General features: G+C 49.2%; 7 protein-coding genes and 1 non-coding gene across 10 annotated transcripts in view; 3 read left to right on the forward strand and 5 right to left on the reverse strand.

Moving 5' to 3' along the window:
• FOXG_18986 (uncharacterized protein) overlaps nt 1-741 on the forward strand; it is a gene marked incomplete at its 3' end in the record, with an annotated part of 3,121 nt that extends 2,380 nt beyond the window's left edge. The window contains exon 3 of one of the 2 annotated variants that reach the window (XM_018399142.1): nt 39-626. In XM_018399142.1, the coding sequence (XP_018240127.1) occupies nt 39-626 (588 nt within the window). Of the gene's footprint in view, nt 1-38 lie in introns of both variants that reach the window. The other variant, XM_018399141.1, reaches the window with a different exon arrangement.
• Nucleotides 742-1,385: 644 nt separating this feature from the next.
• Nucleotides 1,386-10,831, forward strand: FOXG_05121 (uncharacterized protein). Its single transcript, XM_018383236.1, has 3 exons — nt 1,386-1,979; nt 2,046-8,483; nt 8,533-10,831. Exons 1-3 carry the CDS (start codon nt 1,806-1,808, stop codon nt 8,548-8,550), a joined length of 6,630 nt encoding a protein of 2,209 aa, XP_018240128.1. The 5' UTR covers nt 1,386-1,805; the 3' UTR covers nt 8,551-10,831.
• FOXG_05122 (uncharacterized protein) lies at nt 2,039-11,542 on the reverse strand. The gene is made up of 2 exons (XM_018383237.1): nt 10,086-11,542; nt 2,039-10,036 (listed from the first exon to the last, which is right to left on the reverse strand). Exons 1-2 carry the CDS (start codon nt 10,129-10,131, stop codon nt 9,114-9,116), a joined length of 969 nt encoding a protein of 322 aa, XP_018240129.1. The 5' UTR covers nt 10,132-11,542; the 3' UTR covers nt 2,039-9,113.
• Nucleotides 11,543-13,459: 1,917 nt separating this feature from the next.
• FOXG_05123 (uncharacterized protein) lies at nt 13,460-15,232 on the forward strand. 2 transcript variants are annotated; one of them, XM_018383239.1, is made up of 3 exons: nt 13,460-13,691; nt 13,756-14,300; nt 14,360-15,232. In XM_018383239.1, exons 2-3 carry the CDS (start codon nt 14,166-14,168, stop codon nt 14,831-14,833), a joined length of 609 nt encoding a protein of 202 aa, XP_018240131.1. In that variant the 5' UTR covers nt 13,460-13,691; nt 13,756-14,165; the 3' UTR covers nt 14,834-15,232. The 2 variants fall into 2 exon arrangements, with proteins under 2 accessions (XP_018240131.1, XP_018240130.1); XM_018383238.1 differs by having other exon boundaries at nt 13,460-14,300.
• Nucleotides 13,624-16,945, reverse strand: FOXG_05124 (uncharacterized protein). The gene is made up of 3 exons (XM_018383240.1): nt 16,382-16,945; nt 15,876-16,327; nt 13,624-15,820 (listed from the first exon to the last, which is right to left on the reverse strand). The coding sequence occupies exons 1-3, from the start codon at nt 16,646-16,648 to the stop codon at nt 15,463-15,465; spliced, it is 1,077 nt and encodes a 358-aa protein (XP_018240132.1). The 5' UTR covers nt 16,649-16,945; the 3' UTR covers nt 13,624-15,462.
• A 108-nt stretch (nt 16,946-17,053) lies between these two features.
• On the reverse strand, nt 17,054-19,956 carry FOXG_05125 (uncharacterized protein). Its single transcript, XM_018383241.1, has 2 exons — nt 19,100-19,956; nt 17,054-19,046 (listed from the first exon to the last, which is right to left on the reverse strand). Exons 1-2 carry the CDS (start codon nt 19,307-19,309, stop codon nt 18,219-18,221), a joined length of 1,038 nt encoding a protein of 345 aa, XP_018240133.1. The 5' UTR covers nt 19,310-19,956; the 3' UTR covers nt 17,054-18,218.
• Nucleotides 19,957-19,976: 20 nt separating this feature from the next.
• Nucleotides 19,977-20,066, reverse strand: FOXG_18987. Its single transcript has one exon. It is a non-coding gene; the product is annotated as a tRNA-Ala (tRNA).
• A 16-nt stretch (nt 20,067-20,082) lies between these two features.
• On the reverse strand, nt 20,083-21,420 carry FOXG_05126 (uncharacterized protein). Its single transcript, XM_018383242.1, has 2 exons — nt 20,835-21,420; nt 20,083-20,780 (listed from the first exon to the last, which is right to left on the reverse strand). Exons 1-2 carry the CDS (start codon nt 21,284-21,286, stop codon nt 20,249-20,251), a joined length of 984 nt encoding a protein of 327 aa, XP_018240134.1. The 5' UTR covers nt 21,287-21,420; the 3' UTR covers nt 20,083-20,248.
• Nucleotides 21,421-21,580: the final 160 nt, after the last annotated feature.

Raw genomic sequence — 21,580 nt, forward strand, 5'->3', positions numbered from 1 at the left:
GCGCAATCGATGCCATCGGTTACGGATGCCTTGAGAAGGTCTACATCAACTTTCCCAAACCTTACTGGCTTGGTAAAGAAGGTGACGACCGAAAAGCAGAGGGTTTTGTGCAATGGCTCTCACCAAATTACGTTCCTGATCTGAACCCAAGACGATGGAATCAAGAGGTCGTGGAACTTGCCAGCCTGGACCCAGAAGTTTCACATCCAACCCTTCTCTTCTACACATACGGCGAGCAGTCGCAGTATATTACCAGCGAGCTATTGAAGATATCGGATCCCCAGAAGAAGGATGAGTTCCTCCTCAACTTCTTCAAGCCATATTACTCACGACTTCCGCATTACTCGGAGAGTAACCCTGACTGCAAGCCGTCTGGCTTTATGGCTACAGATTGGCTTCACGATGAGCTTTCAGGATTCGGAAGCTATAGTAATTTCCAGGTTGGTTTGGAAGAGGGTGATGCTGATATCCGGACAATGCGAGAGGGTTTGCCGGATCATGGATTGTGGCTGGCAGGCGAGCACACTGCGCCGTTTGTTGGTCTAGGCACAGCGACTGGAGCCTACTGGAGCGGTGAGGCTGTTGGTAAGAGAATAGCGGAGGCTTATTACGGACGATCCAAGTAAGGGGCCTTTGAATATTTGACGGTTTCTTCAGCGAGAAGAGACACCGTCAATCGTTTGTGGTTAGGGTAACAATAGACAACATGCCTAAAACGGCCGTTAAAGAAATCTTGGCAAGGGTATGCGCGTGATAAGCAGTGAATATGTCGTTGTCTCAGGCTATCAAAGGGACTGCATAGAGATCGATGATGCATTTGTTTGAGGAGAAGTTGCAGCTGCCTTGACTCACCCGATTTACCCAAAACAGCAAAGGCAATCTTTCGCAACAAATCGTGTCAGAGCAAACCACGTCACAGTTGATCAAGACATTGTAGTATCCATGACGCGGGCAGCACAATGTGATGGTGTTGCGCGGTGAGCCGACCTTATCGATTGAGTTCCCCAAGTTACAATAGAGGTTGCGCGAGTCGTATCACCCACTAAAAGCGCAATTCATAGGTCAAATGACGCCCCCAGAGATGCCCTCGGGAGATACATCATGGACCAGCTGCTTTGGTGCGCCGCTCGAAACGATCCTTGAAATCGAGTCACGAGCCTCATGTGTTAGTGTTTTAGCGCCTCGAGGGGCGATATACTGGGTCTTTTCCAGGCCTTCTACCGCCTGTAGCTCGTATGTATTTGGCAGTAGAGGGTCCACTGGAGGTCTATCCCCCCACTTGCCCGCGCGTTGCCGTCTCAGCCATGGTCCATGCCCATGCAGGTCGTGACTGTGTGACGCTGTCTGTGACGGTGACCCGACTCTTTGGGAAGTGTGCCTCGACACCTTTTGCCAACCTTACTTTGTTACTGTTCTTTTCTTTAACTCAGGTTTGTATCAACCGAACCTTTTCAGCCTCGTTGGTGCCTTACCCTTACTGCCACGATTCACATCCCCAAACTTAATTAGTTTATCCGATCTCGCAGCGAAGTTCTTCTCCTCTTACAGCTTCTTCTCATGGCCTTCTCCCATTTCCTCTAAACATGTTCTACGGCCCCGCATCTGGCCGGGGTCCTCAAGCTTCCGACTGATAGACGCCGACGTAGGCCTCTGCCTAGACAGCAACGATACTCTGTCGATAACTTACACCATTCCGATAGTCGATATTCATCCTTCGTCTTCTATCATCCCTCCCTCTTGGGCTGCGTGGGCAGTCATCGCCCCTCCGTCCATCGACTCGATCGCATCCCACGAACGACGACATCATGGCGACCCTCTTCCAGTCTTTCCGGAGCTCCTCTATGCCAAAGAGGTTGCTACGATATGCCCTTTCTCGACTGGAACTTCTCGATGCCGAGGCTCTCGATATTGATAATTTAGATTTGGCGATAGGGAGGAATACAGTCCTCGAATTTCGCGATGTTGGGATCAAGCTAAAGGTAGGTTTAATGACTGTGCATCCATCAACGGCTTAGAAGATCATGGTCACTGATGCTCCGCCATAGAAACTCAACAAGCTGTTGCAGCTTCCTGACACATTCAGATTGCAAAAAGCCAAGGTTTTGCTTCTGCGAGTCACCATCCCGATGGACTTTTACACAAGCCCTATAATAGTCGAGGTCGACGGTGTTGATATTGCGCTGCAAGTCATAGGAGCGGAATCCAAACCGGCTCGTTCATCAGGCACAAGAACACCCGAAGAGACCACCGCTGTACCGAACACCGTCGACCTTGCGCAATCATTCCTTGAAACGCAGCCACGATCAGAGCGAAGGAAACTCGAGGACGCTTTAGCCGCCGAAACCCAGGATCTTGGCGCTTCCATCGCTATGAGCGATGATGGCAGTGAAGACGATTTGGCATACGGAACAGGCCAAGCCCTTTCTCTCCCAGCGTTTTTGGCCGACTTTTTGCAGGGCATCGTCGACCGAACGCAGGTAAGGATAAAAGGTGTTAATTTTCAGCTGGACGTTGAAGTGCCTGTTGAACCAAACACCACTACGACTGAGTTGGTGTCATTTCAAGTTGCACTTGATGGCATCGATGTCGAGGGTGTTACCACTGCCTCTGATAACGCTGAAGGATCTCCCACCATCGTACCAAAGGAGGGCAAGCGTCATGTTTCATTGTCAAACGTACGGGCGTACCTCATTTCAGAAGCAAATGTTTTTTCTGCTTTGGCGCGATCGCCTTCCGTCACTTCGCCATCGCTTGCTTCTTCTCCAGCTATGACCAGGAACCCACCGTCACGCCAGACTACTACACTTTCATTGAGCAGCCTTCACGAGGAATCCGTGACAGCATCGCAGGCAAGCATACGATCAGAAGAGCAAGAATCTTCACCACGACCAGGTTTTCCGCAAGTAGAACCCTTAGTTCTTTCACAACACAGCATCAATCAACGACTCGCGGGTTCACACCAGAGTCTTCAGTCCGATAATTCTTTGGCTGGCTCACAGCAGAGCCTCAGAGACGAATACTCCGTCGATCACGAGTCTCCAGAGCACGAATATCCTCTCGGCGACAGTGAGGACGCACTTGGAATCCCATACGAATTCTCAAGCCCTCAGGGTGATGATGCAGAAGATAGCCCCGTGACCCCCCGGGCATCGATGTATCACGATTTCAGTAACAGTCCCAATGACGAACCTGTATTTCACTCAACCTTTCTTCCCGGAGAACACGGCTCTCATTCAACTGCGCTGGAGAACGAGAGACCTCAGTGGACGATCGCAGAGCGGGAAGCCAGATCTGCACCTACACTCGAGACGCCAGCGACACAAGTTAATTTGGAAGCTTCTAGGAGGGGCGTTTCAAACGAGCACCTCAGTTGGACTTCTTCAAGTGAGAGCTTTGGTGCGAGATCGGCTGAAGACCTGGCACAGTCTCATATGTACACACACGAAGAAGCAGAGAGCATGTACATGAGCGCTTTCTCACAGACTAACGCTCAATCAGCGGCCTTTCTGCCAGCAGTTCCTTCTCATGGCAATGCACCTTCGCCGAAACCCCAAGATGACTTGATCGAAGAGGTGGAACAACTTTCTGAGCCAGCTAAACCTGTTGAGCCAGTCGAGGCGGCAGTAACTCCACCTACGACGGCGCATACACATGTGGCAAACGAAGAAACTGAGCCAGACACCATAGATGCAAAGCCCGACATGCCAGAAGCGATTCCTCCTCAGATATCAGATGTCAAGCCTCCGAGCCCAGAGTTACAAGAGGCTCCAGCCACTGTACCATTGGAACAAGAGTCGAAGCCTTTCATTCCCGGCGCTTGGGAAGATGACGACGACGATGATGATCCTTCAGGGAATGCCATAGCACCATCCACTACCTTGAGACACTCGATATATCGGAAAGATGATCCCTCAATATCACTGGATGCCTCAGATAGCGAATCTTCAGAGCCTGCGTTTTCAAGGGCATGTCTTACTGATGCTGACCCAGAGAATCCCCGTACGCCTACCAGACAACAGGAAGGTGCTGCTACTCCCAAAGGACCAACGCGTCTAGTCAAGGAGATTCTAAATTTGAAAACCATCTCGATATATATCCCATCACAGCACCAGCATCTGCATGTTCAACCTGCATCGCCAGAATCTGTAGCCCAGCTTTCGCAGTCAATGGGACGGTCTACATACCCTCAAGCTCCAGGTGCCTTTTCAATGCATGGCGGGCTTTCCATGCAACAGAACAAGGCAGCATCAGGGGCTTCGAAAATTGACGAAACGCTAGAGGTGAACCTGTCACCCATAAATCTTAAATTCGACGCCTCATTGGGTTTCTTACTAGCGATGGTTGTTGGGAAGCTGCTGGACGCTGTGAAAGACAAGAAAGCGCCCCCAGTTGAGAGCACAAAGCAGGAGACTAGTTCAAAGATGCCCAACCTCAAAATAACATTGGAGGAGATCAAACTCGACTTTATTAACCGCTTGGGAGGGATCTCAGATACACCTGAGCGTTATATGGACCTGGATCCATCGCCATTTTTCGACCAGGAAGTTCTGCTCAACACAACCTTGCAAAACTTGGTTATTTCCATTTTCGAGACTGAGATATCAACACCGCCAGTCATTAAGGGTAAATTGGCGACACAGCCAGCTAGCCTGACCAAGATAGACTTGCAGAAGTTCCGCTTCGGGTATGCAAATGGCGACATCATATCCTTCGACAAGGGCAAGCCCATGAGTGCATCGGTTAGGGAAACATTTCTATCGGCGGGTTCTGATATTGGAATTGAAATACTTCAATCAGGCGGCAAAACCAAAATAGATGTCCAGACTCTACCGCTCGTTTTCCAGCTTGATCTGCGACGGCTTGATGAGACTTTCAGCTGGTTCGGTGGCCTTAGCAGCTTCCTTAATATGAGTGCTTCGATAGCCTCGAGTCCTGCACCAACACCCAAACCAGCTGCTCCTACACCAAAGCCTAGAGGGGTTCGATTTGATACTCCAGTTGATCCGAATGACAAATCCGTGGCATCACAAAATAAGATTAACGTGCGCATTGGAGGCTCTTATGTGGAGCTCATCGGAAAAGACTGTAGCATGCTGGTTGAAACTAGTTCCATTAAGGCTGTGAGCCGTGACGAGGTCATAGGATTGGGGTGCGGCATGGTTCGAATAACAGGGCCATACTTGAAGAACTCAACAGCAGATCCTCCTATTAATACCGAGATCACCACGGTTCGAGTCGAGTTCTTGACGACCCCTAACGATTCAGATCTCGAGAAACTCCTAGAGCTAATCATCCCTTCAAAGCATCAATTCGATGGCGATAACGACGAGATCATGGTTGATACTTTGCTACGTCAGCGAAGGAAGGGCTCCGTACTGAGACTCTCAGTCGATGGTGTGAATGTTCGCGTTCAAAACATGTCCCAGCTCTCAATTCTACCGAACCTTGGTGACGAAGTTGCAAAGCTTTCTACCGTCGCAAAATACTTGCCTGAAGATGACCGACCCGGCTTATTGACCTTAGCAAAGATCCAAAAGGTTGCGTTGAGTCTAGACTTTGGCGGCAAGCTTGGCCACCTCGGTGCGGATATCAAAGATCTTCACGTAGGCCATATCACAGTCCCTTCACTTGTTGCCATAGCTATACACGACCTTTCTGTGAAGAGAAATAGGTCAGAAGAGCTGGTTAGCACGGCAACATATGGAGCCAAGGAAATCTCACTTCGTGGCCCAGTCTTGATGGCACGGATGATTGGTGACGAGATCGAGCCGGTTATTAAGCTGAAGATGCAAGATCTGTGTATTGAGTACCGCGTCCCTACGATCATGGATATTCTTGAGCTTGGAGAAGACGCCACACCCCAAGATTTCGAAGCCAGCCTTGCTGCCTCAGTAGCAAACCTTGGTGACCACGCGCATCATGCTTTAACTGGACAGCCTGGCTCTCCGGGTGAGAAGAGCAAGGGTGGGAAGCCGATGACTCTGGATATTGGCTTCCGAGATTGCCTTTTGGGACTTAACCCGCTGGGCCAACCCTCGAAGATGGTGATCGCTCTCACAGATGCTCATCTTGTCACCATGTTGCCCAAAGACGTGGAGACCAATGCTGTCTTCACCATCAATAAGTCATCCATCTTGCTGATCAACGACATTGCCGAAGTTGCAACAAGCGAACTTCCAGTCACCCAAAGACCGCGTGCCTCATCTTCAACATCTCGCCAAGTAGCGGATATGTGCGCCAGAGGATATGTGGACATTTGCTACATTTCATCCGCCAAGCTTGTAGTAGATGTGAAGGAACTCGATGATGGAGAGAAGCAGCTTTGTGTTGAGCTCAAAGACGACCTCCTTGTTCTGGAAACATGCGCTGATTCAACACAAACTCTGATCTCTTTGGCCAATGCGTTGAAACCACCAACTCCACCGAGTAAGGAGAATAAGTATCTTACAGATGTAGTCCCCATGCAGGATCTGCTCGCTTCTATTTCAGCTGAAGCTTTCGGTAGGCCCGAGGGAGAGTACGACTTTGACCAAGATTTTGCTGGTGCTCAGGAGATGGCTGGGAGCGATTCAGAGGCCGACTATAACACAGACAGCCCGCTGCAAGTTCAGTCACAATTTTACGACGAGGAGCCAGTTGCCGAGGAGCTTTTCGACGCCACAAGTAGCTCTATTATCTCACATGGGTCGTATCGCTCCGGGCCCCAGATGAAAGACACTAACGAGGGTGTATTACTGACCGGGTTTGGCTCAGCAAGCCAGCAAACAGTTGACTCTGACGATCTTGTGATCCAGGAAGACTACTATGGTAGCGGCGCTTCAAAGGACAGCAAAGCCAAGATCTGGAATTCGAAGAAGAACAGCTACGATCGGGCGCCCAGCGACTTGGTGAAGCGCAGCCCTGTCAAGGTATCCGTACGAGATGTTCATGTTATATGGAACCTTTTTGACGGCTATGATTGGGTTCACACGCGAGATGTCATAACGAAGGCAGTTCAGGACGTTGAAGCCAAAGCATACGAACGACAAGCCCGTGCTGGTCAAGTCCAGGTCTATGAGGAAGAGCTAGAGGATGAAGAGGCCATCGGAGACTTTCTCTTTAATTCTATTTACATCGGCATCCCAGCAAACCGTGATCCCCAAGAATTGTCTCGAGCTATCAATGAAGGCCTGAACGACAATGCAACAGAGACTGAATCGGTTGCAACCACGGCTTTCACTTCTGCTACCAACAGGACAGCACGTGCCCGTCAACCAAAGTCGAAGCGACTTAAGCTCAAACGCAGTAGGCATCACAAGATCACCTTTGAGTTACGAGGTGTTGATGCAGATTTGTTTGTTTTCCCACCAAATTCAGGGGAAACTCTCAACAGCATAGATATCCGCATTGACAACCTGGACATTTTCGACCACGTCCCAACCTCAACATGGAAGAAGTTTGCAACCTATGACCAGGATATGGGAGAGCGAGAAATGGGCACTAGCATGGTTCATCTTGAACTGCTCAACGTCAAGCCACAGCCCTCACTCGAGGCGTCTGAGATTGTGCTAAGAGCGACCTTACTCCCTCTGAGGCTGCATGTGGATCAAGATGCTCTTGATTTCATCACCCGATTTTTCGAGTTCAAGGATGACCAAGTGCCTGTTCACACGTCAAAAAGTGATGTGCCCTTCCTTCAGAGAGCTGAGGTCAACAACGTAGCAGTAAAGCTCGATTTCAAGCCCAAGCGAGTTGACTATGCTGGTCTCCGTTCTGGACACACCACTGAATTCATGAACTTCATCGTTCTCGAAGAGGCGAGAATGGTTCTGCGCCATGTCATCATCTATGGTATCTCGGGATTTGAGAAGCTCGGTAAGACCCTCAACGATATCTGGATGCCTGATGTCAAGGCAAACCAACTTCCTGGCATTCTAGCTGGTCTGGCACCTGTTCGTTCCCTTGTCAATGTGGGCAGCGGTTTCAGAGACCTCGTTGAGGTGCCTATTCGCGAGTACAAGAAGGATGGACGTGTGATCCGCAGTATATCGAAGGGTGCCACAGCCTTTGCTCGCACGACCGGTACCGAACTGGTTAAGCTGGGTGCCAAGCTTGCTGTTGGTACACAATACGCATTACAAGGTGCCGAGGGCATGCTTTCAGATCCTCAACAAGCATACGAGGGCTGGGATGAGGATGACATGGACCCTGAAGAACAGAGACAAATCTCTCTCTATGCAGATCAACCTACGGGCGTCATCTCAGGCATTCGGGGCGGATACCGATCTCTTGCCAGAGATGTGAATCTCGTGCGCGATGCCATCATTGCAGTTCCTGGCGAGGTCATGGAGAGCTCTTCAGCTACTGGCGCCGCAAAGGCTGTGCTAAAGCGAGCACCGACGATTATTTTCAGACCCGCTGTCGGTGTCACTCGAGCAATCGGACAGACTCTAATGGGAGCCACTAACTCGATTGATCCCAACAACAGACGAAGGATTGAGGAGGTAAGTCAATATGAGTTCATGTCAACGAGCTTGACTAACAAACTGCCAGAAATACAAACGATACTAAGTCGCTTCGTCGACTCGTTCAACATATCTAGAACACGATACGAATGTGGGCAACATATTATGGCGCAATGATATTGAGATACCAATCACATCGGAGTATCACAGGTGTCTCTGATCTCCCGTGTCCTTTCCATCTTCATCTCGGTTTTTTTCAATCGACTCTGCATATAACGGTGCTCGGACCAAAGGGATATTTTGTTCTTTAAGAAAGAGGCATGTTTCTTCATGCACTCGTCTGTGATAGATCGGTAAAAACAGGACATGCATTTAGATGCACAACATAGACCCTGGAGAGGACAGGCATGCGTTGATTGATTTTTCTTTTCACATTTAGCTAGGAGTTGGATTATTATTACTTGGAGGGTTCTTTGTCTCATGGATGTTTCCTATTGTTGGGACTGGATTTGATACTATAGATACCTGTAACAGAATGAAAGAGTGGATCGCCCAAAGCTTGTTGTTTATATTCTGCGTTCAACACATATGTATTCTTCAGCTCATTCGCTTGAACTATCAACTAGCCACAAACGCCATGCTCATAAAACTATCACTGCCCCAAACTTCTTAAAAGCCATCATCAGGGACTCCCTTCTCTTTCTCCAACTCTTTTCTGACACGGTTCGCATCAACCCACCACTTGTGACTCTCTTCCTTACCCGTCCACTCACCCTTCTCATTAATCTCATCCCAAGGTTTAGGGCTTAAGATGTAGTGAATGTTCTTGACGCTCTCATCCCTCCAAATAGCATCATGGACTCCTTTCCATCGTAGCGTCTTGAGCGCGTTATAAATGTACGGCAAAGGAACCCATCGCTCACGATATAAGTCTGAGAGAAGTGACTGGTCTGCAAAATCCATATTGGCGGCGTCGGCCTCCATATGCGCCAAAATCTGCGCATAGAGGCCCTGAGAAGGATTGACGACCTGCAAACCACCGTTCATAAAGCCCAAGGGTCCGACTGACGGATCGGCAGCCTCAGTTTGCGCGGCATCGGGATTCGAGTGTTGTGAGGTAAATGCGCAATTCTCAGGAATCCAGTCCTTTGGATAGTGAGGCTTCTTGAGGGGATTGCATACACAGGCATGACCGGCTGCAAAGACACGCTTGCTGACGGTCTTATCACCAGTCTCAGCAATCGAAGGAGGGTCCAGCTCGAGATCCATCAGCTCGTCCATGTTGCGCAAAACAAGCATGTCCGAGTCGAGCTGGACGACGCGCTCATATTCGGTCAAAGAGAAAGGCGCAAGCTTGCTCCAACAATCGTAGAACCGTGGGTCATTGGAGTAGTCCTTGCCTTTGGTTGGCAGTAAGTATGGAATGTGCTGAACGGCAATGCCACGAGCACGGAGAGCTGTGTGACCTTCAGGGGGGAATGAATCGGTATATAGTGCCACAAGAGGGTAACGAGATTTGGCGGCGCGAAGAGAATGTTCGAGGGTGAGAAGACCGGGCAAGTAATCCAGGTTCGTGATAAGACTCGTCCAGACTGAGATTGTAAGTTAGAACCTGTGTTACGCATGGTTTAGCCTCTTTACCTTTAGGCGAGTCGACAGCTCGTTTCCGGGATTCTGAGTCTGCCATCTTGCGAAACCTGAAGATTTGTCCTGGAAAGGTCTGTTGTTGTGTATTTCCAAGCGATATCGCAAGAGTTAGTTGAAGCGGGGGAGGGGTAATAGCAGAATCGAAAATTGATAAGCAACAGTCTATTCTCCTTGGGAAACCGAAAAAGACACTGGTTTTCAATGAAAGGGTGAAAGAACAGATTCTGTGATGTTTCTTCTACTTAGAAGTCATATTTTCCCACTCTTGTACACAAAAAGGCGCATATCATGAGTCGTCGATGTCCAAATTTAAATGCTGTACCTGACGATGGCGGGGCATTTTTGGGGTTCTTCAGTGACGCCATTGACGATCTGGTCTGTAGCCTCGATTGGAGAAGAAAATGTAGAATCACAGATCCTGCAAATAATCAGGAACCAGAGTCAACAGTCCGATGGAATTAACATCATGATCTCTTCACTTGAAGGTTGTAGTTCTTGTCGTTTTCATAAGATTTGTAGAGAGAGTTTCGAACATGCAACGCAGATGCAAGGCACAAAGTTTGAATCTAATCAATCAATCGACCATGGGTAGCCCAAGCTGCCATGTCTTGATCGAACCTCGGATACTTTCATCATACCCTGTGGGGTCCAGTGCCATCATACCACAGCCCATGAGCATCAGATATGACTCTTCCGTAATTCATCTTCCGAATCGGACATTATGTCCGTCATGTTCTTCTTCTTGAACTGTTCTTCCTAGACCTTCGGCTAGAAGCCGAGGTCCTGGACTCCAGTGACTATGTACCGAGATCAAGAGAGCTGCCATACGTCCGATGAATGTCCTATGTCGGCCTGCCATGGACATTGACGGCAATAAGTTCTTGGTCGTTACAGTCCCTGCTGAAGCAATCATGGGCTGTAGCCTGCAATTAGGTGCACCGGTGACCTCCACCAACACAAGATAAGCCCGGTTCGCTTTCAGGTTCCGATGCTCAGAAAATGATAGACTGCAGCTCCGTAGCTGTTCGACGTCGAGAGACTGATATCGTATCCCGGCAACCTCTAGTTGTTATCTCATATTTGGGTTCATAACCAGTCCCTGACATTGACAACTAAAGACAAAGTTTCGAGATAACACAAAGGTGCATCATGATAGACAGACAGCCACAGATTGATTGGCAGATCTTGTTTCTGTTCAAGATATGATACTGTGTCTATTTTTGTTGAGCGTCGTCATGACCTCCTGGTATCAGCCCCTGAATCAACTCGTAATCGTGTATCTTGAAGAACGGGAGGAAATCCGATCGCTTATGTTTTCGGTCAAGCACATGGCGGTGTCAAGGTCACAGCCATCCATGATGAACTAGGGGCCCTAGCTCTTACGGTGAGGACAAGGTGAGGAAGCTTTGAAGACAGGCCCCGTTCAACAATTTTTGTTGACCGGCGCCACCGTAATTCCAACAATAGCAATCGCCCCCTGGTTTAAGCCCCTATGGTCTAGGTTCTAGCTCTGTCTTGTTTGAATTTGGCTGGAGAATTCCTTCTGGAATCCGAACTGTGCAACTGAAATCAGCCGCCAGCGCAGCTCAACAATCTCAGACGCGCGCGAATCCCAATATTCACACGGTCTTCAGTTTATGCACGGGTCAACCCAGGACCCAGGAGCAAGATCCAGTCTTGGTCTCGACTGTGCTTGCTCTTGGCCCTGATCAGTTCTCGTGACTTCCAGATCTTTCATCTGATAACATTGAATGCCGAATCTCTGACGTCGGAGGTTTTCCGTGCTCTGAGCCGAGGCAATTCAAAATCTCAATCCGCAAGAAAGGGATCAAGTGATTGCCAGTAGAAAGCCCAATCGAGGTGTAGGAAACAGGACCATCTGTTTACGGAGTCCGCTCTGTCTCCCCGGCCCAAGGGGGACTTCCGGCCTTCAAGCAACCTACCGAGTTGGCGGGCTTCTAGAAGTGGACCAGGAGACTCTTGACTCCCTGTTCACTGACAGCTTTGGGGGTGTCACGGGTCCTCTCCCGCTCTTCAAGCCTTGCTCAGTGCCGCGCTCCCATACACTAATCGCTACCATGCCGCTTTAAGCTGTACGATCGGCGTGATCTATATACGTAGTCAGAAACGCGAGGCGGAAAGAAGTCAGCGGCTGGCTTCATTTCAAGAGGTTGTAATGATATCGCAGCCAGATTGACTAGACTAGGCCTTGCGTACTCGGGTTCCGAACTTAACAGCAAAGTGATCGACGCGTAACTATGTAAGAGGTGTCTTCAAAACAGTGTATCCAGTACACCTGGCTTCTGACCGCCCTGTTAGTGCTAGACCAACAATTGGTTCAAAGAATGGCGATCTCAAGAGCAACAGGCACAATCCACGTGCGTCAGATCAGAGTCCCCTGCCGAGACTCGTCAGCGACCATTGGCATTTATTAGTTGTAGGCGAAAGGTTGAGTGTAAGACAGGGGGTGCTAAAGCGGCGTTGTTCTGTTTGTACTGTAGACCCTTGTCTCACCTAAAGTTACAGTACGTAGCTTCAAGCTCAACGAGTTCCACTCACGCATCTGTATCGTTGTAGTGATGGTTTTAGAGGCTGTGAGGATGGTGCCATGGCGATTCTTCCGGCGGCACATTGCGACACTCTTTGCATAGCATTGGTATGCATTGCACACAGTATCTAAAGCTGTCGTAAGTTGACGCCACTGTTCCTCTGATCTGATACTGTTATCTCTGGAGGTTTGTGATATAAAAACACTGAGCCAGGCACAGGGTAGCTTTGTGATTGGCACCTCTAACTGGTTCCCTCAACCTCAACTCTACTCTCTGGATGTTTCCGGGCTTTGACGGCTCAAGCAAGCTATGGTTCGATAAAACAAGTGATCGAGCTGGAAATCGACTTGGAGAAGCCCCATAGTTGCCTCCTTTCCAGCCCTGGGGTGGGCCATGGACCCAATTTCTCAGCAGAACGAAAGCTGGAGACGGCTACCTATCGTGAAGTTTGATGAGGAATCAGTAACGCAGTGATACCCCTCCCCATGAGCTGGCCCAAACGGTGAATGCTAAGTACTGTACTGTAGTAGCCTGGGCTATTTCAAGGCAGTTGATTGGATCTCAACATGTATTTATTAGCAACCATTGGTGTGTTTAATGATGTGCCACTTGGATGAGGGACCTTGTTTGCACCGGGCGGCATTCGGTATTTCGTCGCCGAGTCGGGAACTGCCATGATATTATGGTATGGTCATTGCTTCGTATCCTTGCTGATTTTGGTGCTAATGCTATTCATTTGTTTGTTTGCAACGAAACGAAGAGAGATATATTTAGAGGTTTCTGATACCGTGATGTTTCGCAGCGAAAATAGCCGTTTGAAAGCTCATCAATCCTTACAGTAGAATGGATGTGCTGCAGGGTGAGAATTGTTTGACACAACCCTTCCTTCTGCTTTGGTACTATCAGAAGCAATATCAGCTTCCGACTGCACATGCTCTCCACACTCCATTACCTTTAGCGGGATCAACGCTGTAGTCGCTAAAATAAGGTGAGCTAACAGGGCGGGATCGGTACCGTACCTTCCAAGGATGTGGAGGCTGTGAGTGAGTGAGTGAGTCTTTCCTCAACCCCGTTGCTGTTTCTGTTGCTGTTGCTGTTGCTCATTCCATCCCCAGATCACACGGGCCTCCCGGACAAGCATCCGCGCTTGCTTCACCTTGAGGTCAAGCTACCAGAGGCTCCCTCCCGCCTTCCCCCTCCTCTAGCTTATCTTACCTGGTGTCTCAGTCACACTTGGATACATAAACCCTCCTTTCCTCCCTCCGATTGAACCATCCAATTGCTTCCACTTATACCTGTGCCTGCCTGTGTCATCTATCCATTGCATCCGTGGACCCTCCACTCTTCTCATCGCCTGATTAGACTTGGTCACCGCTATCCGTACACTGCCTTACCTTGCCTTACCAACCACACTCAATCAGATCCATACCTACTACGCCAAACGTATAAGTAGCTGGACACGGCCAACACCTTGCTACCACCACAACAAACCTCTGCGTCTTTTGTCATATACAACTCTATCACAATGCCTAGAATCACCGCTCCCGTCTCAAAGCTCACTCGCTCTCTGGCCGAGTCTCAGCGCCATGCCGGTATCGCTCTCATGCCCAAGTATGCCGAGCTCCTTGGAGCTTCTTCAGAGCAGTCCCAGCACTCTGAGGTGAGTTTCTACTCTTCCAATTAGTCATTGCAGCTCTCCGGTACTAACAATGCTTCCAGTCCCGTGGTCTAAAGACTACCCACCGCCCTACTCCTCAGCCATCTCTTTCTGGTCGCCGAAGGCCACTGATGCAGAGCTTCCATTCTTCAACACCTCCTCGTGCTCCTGTCAACCACGTCGACAGCACAGTCTTGCCCAAGATTCACGCTACCCCCAACTTCAACGAGCCTCTCCCTCGTATGCCTCTTCTCCCTGACAACTATGGCGCCTACCACAGCTCAATGTCCGATGCCGCCGACTTGTATAGCAAGCGGCCCGTCATCTTCGCTGTTGACCCCGATGTCGTCGTTCCCGGTGCTCCCATGGCTACCATGGATGCCGTGAACATGGACAGCGTCGACGTCAAGTTTGTTCATGAGCAGCCTGCTCAGGAAACAAAGGCAGATGACTCTGACCGAAGTACCTTTCTCAGAGACGTCTTCGGCGGAATGATCCAGGATATTCTTCCTGGACGCACGCTCAGTAAAAACTAAGAATCAAGTGAAAACACGAAAGGGACGATAGGGCGGAGTCTGGTTATGCCAGCTACTCATAAAGAGAGCTGATGATTTATTAAGCGTTTCAATCTGTTTATGCGAAGCAAGATGCGGTTGCATCAATTAATAGCCTGTTACAAGAGGCTCCTGTGGCTAAGAACCATCCTTTTTTTTTATACAACGATACACAATGATAAAGTGAAAGCCCAAGTAGCAGACTGGAATCAATACCGATCCTTTGTTATCCTTGCAACTCAAGCTTTATAACTGTGAATAATGACTATCAGATCATCGACGCATTCGTCCACAAGCCCACTGACTCATCTCCCTGCGTTACCATATGATGACATGTGTGAAGTTGAATACCATTGGATACTATGCCAGGTTTGTGTTGATGTTTTATTGCATCTATGGTATCATCTCTCGTAAAACACCACCACCTGTATTGCCTTGCTCTTTTTGGTCCAAACTCAACGTTCCATCCTTTTCGGCCCTTTCCTATCAATCTTTGAGTCTTCACCAATTGTGGTACAGTACATAATCGCAAGAACGCAACTAACTATTAATCGACCAACGAAATCCATTCCCTTCCCTATAGCCCGTCCTCTTGATATTCGTGTGATTCTTTATCGCTTCTTGAGCGAAGGTCTGGGCTTGCACTCGTCCTGGTTGACAGGGTGCAGCATCACCTTGATAGGGTAGTTCTGAGTGTTGTGCTGGTAGCCCTTGGCCCAGTCGTAGCCTACAGCATAGGCGAAGATGGAACCGTTCTTGTTGAAGGTTGTGGAAGTGATGCTGCCACCAACGTTAGGGTAGCCCTTGAGACGGTGCTTGGCGTCCTTGTCCCAGAAGTGGAATGTTCCATCGGAACCAGCAGTGCTGAATGTGCCATGGACGGGGTGGAAAGAAATATCGTTGACGGCGTAGACATTGGTGACGCTGTTGGCTGGGGGGTCGCGATGACACTTGAAAGAGAAGTTGGAGCTGCAATGTGTTAGTCTAAGCCGGTCAAGAGATGCGTATTCGAGGGGCTTCTTACCTGGAGTCCTTGTCTTCGACGTATTGGATAGCGCAACGACCCTCGATACTACCGATAGCAAAACCAGCAGAGTCCGTAAAGCAGCTAACCACCCTGGTCTGCCACTTGAGAGGGCTCTGCAGGGTTTTGTAGAATTTGGTAGGGTTCTTGAGATCAATAACATTGATGTATCGATCGGCGGTGCCGACAACGCAGAGATTATCGCGGACGTCCATCGTATAAACTCGCTCCTGGCATTGTACGGTTGCCGCAGGTCCCTGTTGTCTAAGATCCCAGTACTTGATCGTCTTATCCCACGAGCCCGAAACCACCATGGGGTTACCATCGTTCAGGAAGAATCGACATGTTCGCACTGGCTGGTCGTGTGTGCCGATAACGACGTCCTGCTGGGAGGCAAGATCGCAGACCTTGACGTTCTTGTCGGCGCCGGCAGAGGCGACTTTTGTTCCATCCTAGAAACCCAGTTAGTTGCTATTCCGTTTCGCTCGATCATTATATCTTCGTACCTTGGAGAAGTCGCAGTTCAACACAGGTTGGCTGTGTTCGTAGGCGTGTCGGCCCTGACTCTGGCCATTGGCGGCAATCTCGTAAATGCGGACTTTGTTATCCCAACTGGAAATGGCGAGGAAGTCAGGTCCGTTTGGCGCAGGGGAGAAGGAAAGGTCGGAGATGGTATCGGTAGGGGGGTCGGAGAGCGCGACGTCTTGCTTGAGATCGCCAACAGTGTTGCTTGTCGTCGCTGCGGCCGAGGCACCGCCAAAAAGGGTCGACATGGTTGCGGTGTGTTGAAGGAGAGAAGTTGAAAGCCAGTCGGTGGCCCTTTTTCTGTCTTTTTGCCTTTGAGATACCACTCCTGAGACTCAAAATAAATGACTTGTGAGCGAAGCTTCCAACTGGCCAAGCGACTAATCTCAGATGAAAAACAGATCTTTAGAGGATTGATGTTTGCACTGTTGAAACTAGTTGCGCCGCGAGCTTTGTACTGAGAATGAATAAACAGGCACGAAGGCAGCGACCCAGCCTTTCCAACGCGAAGTTGGGATTGGCCAACCCGCGTCAGACAAAAAAAGGCAGCAAGCTAAGGTACAGCCACATCTGGGAGCTCTGATTCATAGCGCCACACTTCAGCCCCATTTCGTGCATAAAAATTCAACTTGAGCTGGATACAATTTTTCTTTCTTCTTTCTTCTGTTCATCCGCGCCCCTCGCTCAAAAAATCGCCATTCGAAGCTTACAAACAGAGACATTGCGATTTGTCGCAGCGTCTCGCATTCTTTCTGGCTTTGGGAGAAAGTCCCCGGACATCTTCGTTTCGACGGAGCTTGCGGAAACGCGCCGCCATAGAAGCACAGCGGCTGACTTCTGCACCCAGGCCCGCGTCCTGCACCGGCCCTGCCCTCCGCTACATCAGTTTGTTAAAGGCTCTGATTCACGTTCTCTGCCGCTATCGGTCCCCTTGGATGAAGATATGAGTCCGCTGCCGAGAGATTGGTTGGTTTCGCGACAGACGAGTCGTCTGGCAGGTTGATGGTTGGTAGACGCTTGGTGCTCGCGCGTGTGGTATCGGGTCGCAGAGGATTTGTTGTCGAGATTGATAGGTATGCGATTGCTCGGCGAAAGCTGGGTTACTCGATGGGGCTCATTCTTGATGCGAGGGGCCGGCATCCCGTTGACCTTTGGGTGACGGTCTTTTCCTTTTTTACACTCTAAACTTCGCTGGAAGTTCCCCTCTTTGGGAGAGACCTGAACCTGGATGAGATGGGTTGAAGTTTTTGTGATGATGACCAAACATAGAGTCAAGCACCGAGTCAGAAAACCTGACGTTGTGGACCACCAAATTATGTCAACTGAAAAACTTCAAACTTCTCGTTTAGGGGACGGGTGTCGATGCCAAGATAGATAGTAGCTGCCACTTTGACTGTTGATCTTTTGATGTGATATTGAACTTAATCTAGGTTGCGAGGCCTTTTGTCTTCTGTTCAACGGAGCCGACCTACCATCCTTTCTTATGGACGGTTTGCAAAGAAATCCACTTAAAAAATCTTTCATACTCCCTCCGTATGTTCGACTGAACAATGTATTGAGGCTGGGATAACGACCTAAGAGATTTTTTTCATGATCTTCTAGTCTACGTCTTGGTAGCCTTCGATGCCGTCTTCAAGCGTCATATATTCATTAAAGGTGCCTACCGATGAGGCACTCAAGATACTACCCTGTTTTCCTTCTAGCTCTGACGATCCGTCTATACAACGCCGATATCTAAGGACGGGTTGCTGCCCACGTATATGTTCTAGTTCTATTTATCCAACTTTGTCTGGTCTGACACATTCTATCTCGCTTGATTTAGGGTGTGAATTTGCCAAGAGCGCCTTCATTGCCTCCATCAAACAAGTCATGCAAGTTATCGAGCTCCTGGAAGTGCTTTGCGTACTCCATACCCTTACGTCGCTGCGCCTCAACACGTCGCCAATCCCATTCTCCAGGGACATCCAAGTCCACATCTGAGACATCAGCAGAAAGATCGCCGAGTTGCTGTTCACCAGATGTCCAACCTCCAGGTCGCTCAGGTAGCAGACCAGAGGCGCCGCCAAGCATGATAGCTGGGTTCACAGTAAAGCGACCCAACTTGAAAACGTACTTGCTTATGGCTGTAGCATAGATCTTCTTCTCCCATCCACCGGCAGCATCTTGAGGGCCTCGCGCAGAAACCTTCTTGAACGTGGGGTCAAGCCATGATGTTGGCTTAGCAGCTCCCTTGGGGATGTAATGTGTCACGATGTATAACCACTTGCGGTCCCAGCATAGAATGCGACTCCACATCTCGAAGCTTTTATACGCAGGGATCTCGCGCTTGAAGCTGCACTCGACAGCACCAAGTATGATGCTCATCTGGCCCTTGATAGGCTTATCGGTCTTGGGGTCTAGGACAATCTTCGTCTTGGTGTTTTGGGCGAGTGTAATATAGGATGCGCGGCAGAGATATGTAACAAGGTGAGATCGTGAGACGTCGAGATCGGCGAAATAGGTCGAATTAGACTTGTGTAAGTTGTAGTCGATCTCGAGAAGAGGGGCGTGGGTGGTAGAGATCATGGGTTTGAAGAGGGCTTCGGGTCCAAGATTTGGCGATTTGCGCCAGAAGGTATGGTAGAAGATCACGTAGAAGACTCGGTACTATAGAGTGTCAGGGTGTTATACTAAAGCCAGAAGAGACCATCGAGACTTACAGTCCAAGCAAAGGGCATGCTCTTCCAGTTGAACACAACGAACAACAGCAACAGGATCCGCGACGTCCGGCCAGGTCCTGTAAGGAAAGCCTTAATCAGAGGACCCCAATTGATCCGATAGGCAGCATATCCAGCAGAACCTAGAGCGAGAGGCATGATGACAGGAACCACATGGGAAAGCCCAAACATTTTCTTATTTGCGCCAGCCATGATGAGCGATTGTGGTGTTTGCGATAACCCTGAGGGATGAAAGGATGGGATTCAGTCGGTACTTGTCTCAACCGATTGCGGTTAATAAAAACCCGCGCTATCTCGTGCGACGGTGACTTGCCAATCAAGGAAGCCTGTGACGAACGCCGAGGATGCCGTAGGTAGTGAGTGTCCAAGGCCCTGAGGTTAATTGCCCCTTGAAAAGTTCAAAGCTCTTTTGTGAGATATGCCACTATCGATTAGTGAAGGAGCCGAGGCACGGAGTTTTGGTGGGAACGCGACTCGGCTGAGTTGTGTAAGCAACGAGAGTGTTGAGAAGAATCAACAACAAATTGAATCATTTTCTACCAGAGAATAACAGGCAGAGGAAGGGAACAAAAGAGCATTATAACAAGGAGATCTCGCCAGATTTATGCTGGCTTCCTTACGACATTGCATGCTGACTCGGTGAGCATTCATTATGCAAGATACTGCAAGATACGGAATCTGACAGTGACCTTATCCATTTTTCACACGTCAGCTTACCGCACAGAGAAGCAGGGTTTCTATTAGGAGCACTTGTCTTGAATAGCATCACATCAGCCAACTCGAAGGTTATATGGATAAAAAGATAAAAGTTGCTTGGATTGCAAAAAGAGGAAATACGGTGGAATCTAACCACCTGCAATGGACGAACAGGGAATCGAACCCTGGACCACTCCCAGATTATTCGGTCGAATCATGCTAAGGGAGTATTATACCACTAAACCATTCGCCCGGTTATTTGATGAGAGCTTAGTTGCAAGTTTGGACCTATGGAGTTTATCCATGAACCTGTGAATTAGATGCTATGAACAAGATGATGGTGCAAGATCACACAGTTCTAAAGTTGGTTTGTCTACTGAATCTGATCCTTATGTTTAAAGTTTATACCCCTCTTTATTCTATACTTTTAAGTGCTTATAGCGACTTCTCAACCTCATCAACAGCACCAATGACTCCTTTCCACTTCGCCCACTCAGCATCACCACCGGGAATACCACCCACGAGCGGCAACCTCGTACCGTCTGTGTCTCCAAAGCCTCTCAGTCTGCTAATAGCATCCTTGATACCCACAGTACCAAACTTGACCACAAGCTCCTCCATTGAGCTAACCTTGAACTGGAGTAGTCTTCGCTCCTGGATCTCGGCATCTGTAGGCTGGGTCTTGGACGACAGCTCGAAGAGTCGCACCAGTGACTTGGGGAAAAAGCCCGCTGAGCCATCAATAGCGCCGGCAAAGCCAACTGAGATAACAGGTAGGAGCTGTTGGCCGAGGCCTGTGAAACAGTGGAAGTGGGTGTGATCGATGGATGGGTTGGAAGCAACCTGCGCAGCTACGGAGACATCTCCATGAGAGAGCTTGCAACCGACAATGTTAGAGTGCTTTGCAAGTGTGGCATATGTCGAAGGTGCAACTCTGACGTTGTTTGAGACTCCGGGGTAATGGTAGCTGAGCAATCTGGTTAGTCCGGGGTTTTGGTATAATTAGATCGAGACGACTTACATCATGACAGGAATGGGACTTTGGTCAGCAACAGCAGTGAACCATTGGATGATACCCTCTTGTGTAACTGCACCGGCATTGTACCCAGGAACAAGACACAATCCCCATTGGGAACCCGACTTTTGAGCATCCTTGAGTTGTTCAACAGTCTCTTCAACGCTGTTTGTCGCTGTGCCCGCAATGATAGGGTAATCCTTGAAACCCTCCTTCTCGAGACCAGCCTTGATACCGCTGAGAATGGCGTGGCGATCTCTAGGGTGAATATGAACAGCTTCGCCTGTGCTACCGAGAACGACTAGACCCTTGATTCCATTCTTGGCCAGGTAGACAGAATGAGCGACCTGTGTTTCAATATCGATGGGAGGGGTAATAGCGTTGTAGTTGGAAGTCTTCTTAGAAGCGAAGAACGTGGGAACGGGCACGTAGATACCCTTGGGCGGAGGAGCAGACATTTTTGGCAGTGATTTCTATGTCACAAATGAATTGAGAAGAACAGAGGAATTATCAACTCGTGAGGGGTTCGCTGAGGACATTGTTTATTATAAGCACGCATTTGCCGTCATGCAAGCCAAACCTCGGTTCTTCGGGGTAGGTTATAGCGAAACTATAGTCTTGGAGTTGGGGAAAGGCAACGGTTCGGCCTATCGAGACAAAAAGATGGTAATACCCGCCGAGATCGGTGGAAACCTTCCCCTCAATCTGGAAAACAACGGTATAGTTTCCGGTTCGGTTGATAGAATCATGAA

This window comes from Fusarium oxysporum, chromosome 7 (assembly GCF_000149955.1).
Source record: "Fusarium oxysporum f. sp. lycopersici 4287 chromosome 7, whole genome shotgun sequence".
Classification (NCBI taxonomy): domain Eukaryota; kingdom Fungi; phylum Ascomycota; class Sordariomycetes; order Hypocreales; family Nectriaceae; genus Fusarium; species Fusarium oxysporum.

Excerpts from the sequence above, each read along its gene's own strand:
- FOXG_05124 (XM_018383240.1), bottom strand. The coding sequence starts at position 16,648 with ATGTCGACCCTTTTTGGCGGTGCCTCGGCCGCAGCGACGACAAGCAAC. Across the intron at positions 16,328-16,381 it reads TGAACTGCGACTTCTCCAAG|GATGGAACAAAAGTCGCCTC; the intron begins GTACGAAGATAT and ends CTGGGTTTCTAG. Across the intron at positions 15,821-15,875 it reads GTCGAAGACAAGGACTCCAG|CTCCAACTTCTCTTTCAAGT; the intron begins GTAAGAAGCCCC and ends AACACATTGCAG.
- FOXG_05121 (XM_018383236.1), top strand. The coding sequence starts at position 1,806 with ATGGCGACCCTCTTCCAGTCTTTCCGGAGCTCCTCTATGCCAAAGAGG. Across the intron at positions 1,980-2,045 it reads ATGTTGGGATCAAGCTAAAG|AAACTCAACAAGCTGTTGCA; the intron begins GTAGGTTTAATG and ends GCTCCGCCATAG.
- FOXG_05123 (XM_018383238.1), top strand. The coding sequence starts at position 14,166 with ATGCCTAGAATCACCGCTCCCGTCTCAAAGCTCACTCGCTCTCTGGCC. Across the intron at positions 14,301-14,359 it reads AGCAGTCCCAGCACTCTGAG|TCCCGTGGTCTAAAGACTAC; the intron begins GTGAGTTTCTAC and ends CAATGCTTCCAG.
- FOXG_05122 (XM_018383237.1), bottom strand. The coding sequence starts at position 10,131 with ATGGCAGACTCAGAATCCCGGAAACGAGCTGTCGACTCGCCTAAAG. Across the intron at positions 10,037-10,085 it reads AGCTGTCGACTCGCCTAAAG|TCTGGACGAGTCTTATCACG; the intron begins GTAAAGAGGCTA and ends TTACAATCTCAG.
- FOXG_05126 (XM_018383242.1), bottom strand. The coding sequence starts at position 21,286 with ATGTCTGCTCCTCCGCCCAAGGGTATCTACGTGCCCGTTCCCACGTTC. Across the intron at positions 20,781-20,834 it reads AGTCCCATTCCTGTCATGAT|CTACCATTACCCCGGAGTCT; the intron begins GTAAGTCGTCTC and ends CAGATTGCTCAG.
- FOXG_05125 (XM_018383241.1), bottom strand. The coding sequence starts at position 19,309 with ATGGCTGGCGCAAATAAGAAAATGTTTGGGCTTTCCCATGTGGTTCCT. Across the intron at positions 19,047-19,099 it reads GCATGCCCTTTGCTTGGACT|TACCGAGTCTTCTACGTGAT; the intron begins GTAAGTCTCGAT and ends GACACTCTATAG.